The following is a 7,500-nucleotide window of genomic DNA, read 5'->3' as shown; positions in this document are numbered from 1 at the left end:
CACATCCGCGGGGCCCCGGCAATATTCCTGGCACGTTTCAGTCAGATCGGACCGTCGATCGTGCAAAAAAATAAGATAAATAAATAAACATTAATTGTGACGTCATTCGTGATGTCATAGCACCGTGTCTTGTCATTGGCCGACAGATAAATGGCCGTAACTTGGGAACCGCTTGTCCGATCGATATCAAACCTTGAAAAGGCACATCTGCAGGGCCCTGGCAATATTCCTGGCAAGTTTCAATCCGATCGGACCGGCGGTCGTCGAGAAACGGCGGTCGCAGACAGACACACACACACACACACACACACACACACACACACACACACACACACACACACACACACACACACACACACACACACACATTGCTGGAATTATAGATAGATAATATGAGTTCCCTTCCAAGGAACGTTGATGCAGGGGGAGGCCATTCGGTCCACCAAAGCCTGTGCTTTTATTTGGTTGTTTGTCCATGCTCTATCCTTTTTAAATGCTGAGCATCAAGCAAGGAAGCAGCACATACCATTTTTGGTATGACTTAGCCAGGGTTGGCTTGGAACCACCAAGCTCACAAACTCACAGCAGACACTGACCATCACACCACCGAGTCTGGTTAACCTGGAAGCTCACAGCAGACACTCTGACCATTACACCACCGAATCTGGTAAACCTGGGAACGTTTTTGTCCCAGGTCTTTTGAACTAACCATTTTTACCCAGACATTCGACTGAAGGTGATTTGGGTGGGAATTTGTAATTTGTTCAAGGTGCTGGTGATAACTCGCCTACTCTTCGTGAAGGATACCGTGGGGTCTTTGACATCCACCAACTAATGCTGGCAGATATGACACCCAGCTTAACGTCCCTCTAATGGACGGCACACACATTGATGCATCGACCTAGATGCAAAACACCAGGGTGACAATTTGTAGCCAGGTTGAGATACGCACCCATACCAGACAACTGTAAACCAAGTGCTCATACCTCTTAGCTTTCCTGCCAGCCCCGTCTCAGCCACAATGTCCATAATGAATCATTTGTGTTGAAACTTTCTTTACATATATTATATGTTATGAAGGAGTGATATTTGAAAGTCTTTCTAACAAGTATAGATTTTAAAAACATGCATATGTATTAACATTTAGTTTTCAACTCATAAATATACCCATCAATGCTCTTGATAATCTGAGCTTATCCCACACACTATAAAGCTAAATGACCTCAAAATTGAGCTTGGGAAAGGGAGATATTGAATTTGAAGACATGCCTTAGCGGTGTCTCCACCATAGTTACGATAAATGATGGCATCATGATGAATTTTAAGGGTCTTCACACTGATCACAAGTCCATACAGAGGGGTTGAAACTATATGACATTTGTGTAGAAAGACCAAAAAGATTCATTGCACCAATAACCTTACTTGGATCTGCAAGCCGTGAGGATTGATAGCCACGTACGAATCTGAAAGTGATAAGCATCTCCTCGAACATAAAGATGCGTCTTCAACCAGACAGGGAGCATGGAGGTTGATATAAGGGCCCTGTAGCACATATTGTATGATTAGATATGTGGGCCTAATCCTATAGGACATAACCTTTGAATAGATGACTTACAATAAACAAATGTTTATTTTTACAAAAAAACAACAACATCGTCACCATAACATTACAGACTCTTCCTGTTTTGCTTTCACATTGCACACATACTCTGAGGAATAGTATTTTATGGCAAGGTTTGAGGCCCTTGGTCCCTGTGAGGAACTGCATTACACGCTGTACAGTACATATCTGAACGTTGTTTCCGTAGTTCAAATGCTCATGATAGTGATGGGGTGACGATGTCACTGTCCATTGTGTTCACGTGGTTCGTTATCAATTTTCAATGTGTTAGTCACACATTCTATATCTGCTTTTGTCACCAAAAATACGAAATGTTAGAAATATCTTGTGAAAATATACTACCCAATGACAAGCTCTACGATGTTTAGGAATGACGCTGCCCGAGGAAAGAGAAAACGAAATTACAAGAAATTGCAGAAAGCTGTGAGGCTCATTGTGTCCTAATATACAGGGTTTTTCAAAAGTCCAGAATCACAGGGATATTTATTTTACAATTTTATAACGAGTACACCCGCTCCGAGTAGCAGGAAGGGTCATGTCATTATCCTCTCTCGGGTATATAAATTACAATAGATCTAGGCTTGCGTCTGTGCGGGACATGATAAGCATATAATGCCTCAAGAAGTTTGGATTTCTTCCCTTTCAGTTTAGTGTTAAACAGCAGTAGCGACTGCTTAAAAAGGTAATCATATGTGTTTGTGGTTTATATTTTTTACTTCCGGTAGAGGTGCCCCACGAAATGCCACGATAAGCCATTTATACAAGTTAACATGGCACTTGTCCAAGGAGGAAAAACCTCTTGGGGAGGGGGATATTATTTGTGTTAATATTGTTTTGTAATAACATTAATATGTACTATTATCATATTATTATTGTGGTTTTGTTATAATAAGTGGCCTTGGAAAAACACCATGAAAAGCTATCTATACACCTTAACACGACGTTTGCCCAAAATGGAAAACCTCCTTGGAGAGGGGAACAAATTAAGTCGCAAAAACACCCATCATGTGACCCTTAGTCCCCCTGGCAAGTTTGGTTGAGATTGGATAAGTAACAACCGAATGTATCAAGGTCAGACAGATAGTCAGACAGACACCAAATTGTCCAAGGATTTTAGTATGATAATTACTCGAATTGCGAGCCACTGACATGCATAAATGTATATCAATGATTGTATGTCTGTTTCATTACATTGGCACATCGGTTTTAGCAGATTCATTTCTGATTTAATCCTTTAAATCTTCAATAGTATGTTGTCTCATGGTATAAACCACTGATTACAGGTGTTCCCAAAGAAAGAAGTCAAGTGAGGTTAAATCTGGACTACGTGTCGTCCATGACGTCCTATCCACCTGAAAGACATCATCTCAAAAAAAAAAAAAACTTCTTCCTATGATTCTGGACGTTTGGAACACCCTTTTGAATACACCAGACATAAACAATTAGTCCACAAATCATAAACTTTTCTTAAATGCTTGCATTTCAATTCATCCTGTTTACCGATCCGTACCACATCGTCGAAAACACAATGTAGCTACTTATTTTTCGCATTTGTTGCAACGTTTTGTTTTAAGGGCCTTCCTTAAAGCTATTTGGATTTCCAATAAACAATATATAGTCCATTTTCTGAGGTAATCATTTGGAGACCAGCTTTAAAACCAGGTCACTAGCTTGGTAATCTTCACTGTTGCATCATCTTTCACCTCCACACACATGAAAACCTTTGTTCAAAGGAACACACTGTGTCCTTGAGGTTGAAATCCGGGCCAGCATTACTCATCCGTCGACAAACCATTTTTGTCATGTCAATGAGGTCATTAGGGTCAGAATAATTATGGTGCTCACTCTGATTTGGGATTATTGAATTGGCCACCCCCCTTACCCCCCCCCCAACCCCGATAGACTGGAGGTCTATCGTGCTTAACTTTGGGTTCGTGTCTCATCATTCTGCCCTCGATTATACACTTTCTTCATCTTTGAATATCTTTGGAATCTTTGGCCTGGACAGAGGCCTATACATGAAAACCGCCACAGGCTGGTATGATGCCTTTCTGTCGTTTATTGTTTCCTGTCTCATCTCGCTATGACGGCTTTCTTTATTCTGCCACATATTCGCCTCAATTTGCACAGGGCTTTGAGTGTTCCTCTGCCAGCAGACTTCTTATTTGTCTCTAAAAGCCGAGTTGTATACCCCCGGTCATTTCCCTGGGAAAATACACATCAGACTTATACTCATGCAAACTGGATGATGGATGATGGATGATGATGATCTGTATCATACTCTTTATGGAGAAGTCGTGTTGCCGAAGCAGTTTATTCACAAGAATTATACTGGGTAGTTTGCCATTTCCTTCCCAGCAGTCAGTGAAGGCAGGAATTTGTAATTTGTTCATGGTGTCAGTGATAACTCACAACTCTTCGCAAAGGCCACCGTGGAATCATTAACATCCACCAACTAATGCTAGCAGATGGGCCGTCCATCCGACAGATGAGCGACGGCACATACATTAATGAATCACCCTGTCTCTGAAACTCCAGGATTATAGCTGGTTCAGGATTTAAACTGAGGCTAGGCAGCTCAGAGGTGAGTAAAATATGGACTGAAAAATACAAAGAGTACCTCGTACTATATCAATTTCTACAGAAAGAGTATTAAAAGTGGGTTGGCCTGGTTGATGTCCCCATCAGAACACATTCCCATGAGGCTGAGATCCCATCTACGTACTGTGTTGATTTATCCATTGTCTTGCAACGTAGAAGTTTCTCCCTAATGTGCTTGTCCAACATGATAATTGTACATCATTTCCAGGAGCCCTAGATCATTCTATGAAAGTATGAAATCATACATTTAAGGGGTCTACTTTAAACTGTGTTCTGCAGAACTCACTTCTAAAATATGTCAGTATTACTTTTCACTTAGAGTCTTGAATGTGACATCCTTACTGACATTTCCTGGTATATACCAAGTAGTTGCGAACTTATTTCCTGGTCTGTACCAAGTAGTTGTGAGCTTACAATTGCAAACGTATTAATTACTAGTAATGCAAGATCTCAGATCATGTCTATATATATATTTTTTTTATTATTGTTTCTTGTCCCCTCATGACAAATAAGGCTCATTGAGAAGACCAGCAAGTTGCCCGTGCCCACACGAGATTCTAAACTGGGTAGGGATGGAGATGGCAAGAATGCAAATGGCATCTTCTATCATCAAGCCAGAAAGCTGGAAGCAACGATTCACATTTCTTGCCATGTTTGATGCTATTTAAATGCTCCAATGGCGGTGAGGTGCTCCCATTGAAACTGTTTGTTCAATATATGTAGATTTTTGAAGCCTAGGGTCCGTAAAAAAAAATCATGTTGGTATCAAAGCCAGTGATCAATTGCAAATAAATTGTAGGATTATGCATTTACATGAACAAGGAAGTTAAGACCCAGATGAATTAACCAAAACTAAGGAATTATACCTCTGCTTTTGAGATCCTGCAATTGTGTCGCGTACATATTGGTCAAGCCAGGAATCAATTACGATTGAGTTTGACATCATTCTGGAGGGGAGGGGGTGGAGGTGGCACAACTACAATGCTGATGCAGTGCCTTCTATAGGTCGTGAAGACAGACATTTCCCTTGGGTGCCAGAGATACCTCGCCAACTCTTTATTGAAAGACACCGTCAGATCATTAATGTCCACCAACTAATGTGGTCCACAGCTTAGCCGTCCAATCTGACAGTTTGTAATTGGGCAGAGAATCAAACCCAGACAAGACAGCTCAAAGGGACGTGCACTGCCTCTCTTACATCCTGTCAGGACTTATTTTTGGGATGAGAGAGCTGCACTAGAACCATGACAACATTCATGCTACCTTCAGCTTATGGTTGTAAGGATAACTCACCAAGACAATTCCACAAGCCAAGAAAAGGGCAACATAGGAATGGAGGTGAGCATTGCTTTGATCTGAGAGGAGAAAATGCGATATTGAATGGAGAAGTGACGCAATGGGGCTGGAGACGGATCTTGCATTTATATAAACTATAAGGAAAGTGGAAATGAATACAAGATGGTGCCTGAAGGCAGAATTTGAAAAAAAAGAAGAACGGGAAGAAGGACTAAGAAGAAACATAAAAGTGGAAGGAAATGGATAAGGGAAATGGCAAAATGGACAAAGATCTATATTTCACAACTCTTTCGAGTTGGGTCATTTATCACCAGAAACATGGATAGCAGACAGTGCTGTGCTTGTAATGTTGAGCAAGACAATACCGATGTGATTTGAAGGAGAAACAAACAACCTTTCAAAAGGCTTTGCCCATCGTCCTTCAGAAAAACCCTTCAGACAGAACTTAAAGATTATGTTTCTATCATTCCCATATAACAAGCTGCAGTGTTTGGCAAGACTTTTTGATGTCAATGGAGGTATAAAAAAAATATGTGGGGTTTGGCAAAGGAAAAATGGCTTGGCTGCACATATGGAAGTAAATTATGGTATAACTAGAATGTAAGACCCATCACTTTGCTGATGGAAATACCAGTCTTTGCCTGATTGCTGAAATAAAAAATAAAAAAATTCAAAAAAAGCTTGCTAATAGAGAAAAAAAAATAGGTGGTTTATAGATATACCGGCCGAGCTACGCACTCCAGGGAGCGAGGAGGGGGAGAGTGTTCATGGGATATTCATCACAGCCTTTTTAGATGCTGAATTCCGAATAATATGCAACACACGAAGAGGAAGATCAAAATAAAATAAAAATTACCGCTCGACCCATCTCTTCCTTCTTTTGATCAAACCATCTGGGGTACGCATTGAGCACATGCCTTGCCTCGGGGGGGGGGGGGACTCTCCTTTTGCGAGTATGTGCAGCACATTATATGCCGTGTGTACTTGCATGTGTGTACGCGTGTATTGCTATGCTGCTTGATTAGTGGTATCCCCGATATCACAATTGCTGATGGATGGATACACTCAGGTATGCTGAGACCGAGCTCCTTTTATATATTAGATGAAAAACTGAATACATCATTAATATTAAATTCAAACATCGATTCAAAATCTCCAAATATAAAGACCACAATGATTTCAAGTGTTCACAAAAACTGCTATTAAAGTAGAAATTTTTTTATGTTCACAAATACACAAATGTTTTGCTTCCACAGTGCAACAGACGCAACATGCTGAACATGAGGAAGAGTTAAATTCATTATGGATGCTTCCAATGGAGAGGTGGTGGACCTCGGATCGCTAATGACCATTATTCTAGCTTTCCTTCCCAGCATCTCAAAAAAAATTCAGACTTACTTTTGCACATCTATTTCCGCTAACATTGTCAAAACATCAATACACACAATCTACAGTAGAGTAGAGTGGGGCAAGTTTCCCCCGTCCTGCAAAACCTACTCGGTTTTGGTTTTATGTTCAGTATCCTGAATGTCTGCACCAGAGGGCTCCGCACTGACAACTTAGTGAAGAATTTTTTTTTATTACACACATATATATATACATATACACAAAGACCCACCCACATCTCTCACCTGTGAACGGAGGGAATAGCCAATCAGCTCTCACCGAATCAACTTAAACCAGGTGGCTAGGATTATATAAACAATTGACCCCTCCTACACTCCTCCAGCCAAAGAAGCTGCATAAAGCAACCAAAGAAGACCGACACAAGGTAAGCATGAATCCTGTTTCAAACACTTCCCAGAGTTCCTCAACAACTACAAAGACGTTCACACACAGTACAAACATGAGAATCCCAGTGCTACACACCCCTACACATCCCAATGCTACACGCCTCCATATCTGAGGGGGTCCCAATGGATGGATGGATATGTATGTATATATATATATATATATATATATATATATATATATATATATAT

At 40.7% G+C, this 7,500-nt stretch overlaps 1 protein-coding gene and 1 long non-coding RNA gene across 4 annotated transcripts in view; one reads left to right on the top strand and one right to left on the bottom strand.

The window, feature by feature from the left end:
- The window catches only part of LOC147032712 (uncharacterized), a 230,003-nt gene that overhangs the window by 58,462 nt on the left and 164,041 nt on the right, over window positions 1-7,500 (bottom strand). For both annotated transcript variants that reach the window (XM_085870563.1, XM_085870566.1), the window contains one exon: window positions 1,423-1,542. In XM_085870563.1, coding sequence (XP_085726689.1) covers window positions 1,423-1,542 — 120 coding nt within the window. The remainder of the gene's footprint in view (window positions 1-1,422; window positions 1,543-7,500) is intronic.
- Window positions 1-7,500, top strand: part of LOC147032715 (uncharacterized) — an 81,738-nt gene that overhangs the window by 8,854 nt on the left and 65,384 nt on the right. The window lies entirely within an intron of this gene.

The sequence above is a fragment of the Eptatretus burgeri genome, chromosome 2, assembly GCF_056783735.1.
Source record: "Eptatretus burgeri isolate ZD-2024b chromosome 2, Ebu_testis_v1, whole genome shotgun sequence".
NCBI classification, from domain to species: domain Eukaryota; kingdom Metazoa; phylum Chordata; class Myxini; order Myxiniformes; family Myxinidae; genus Eptatretus; species Eptatretus burgeri.
This window is presented reverse-complemented; position numbering and strand designations above follow the sequence as displayed.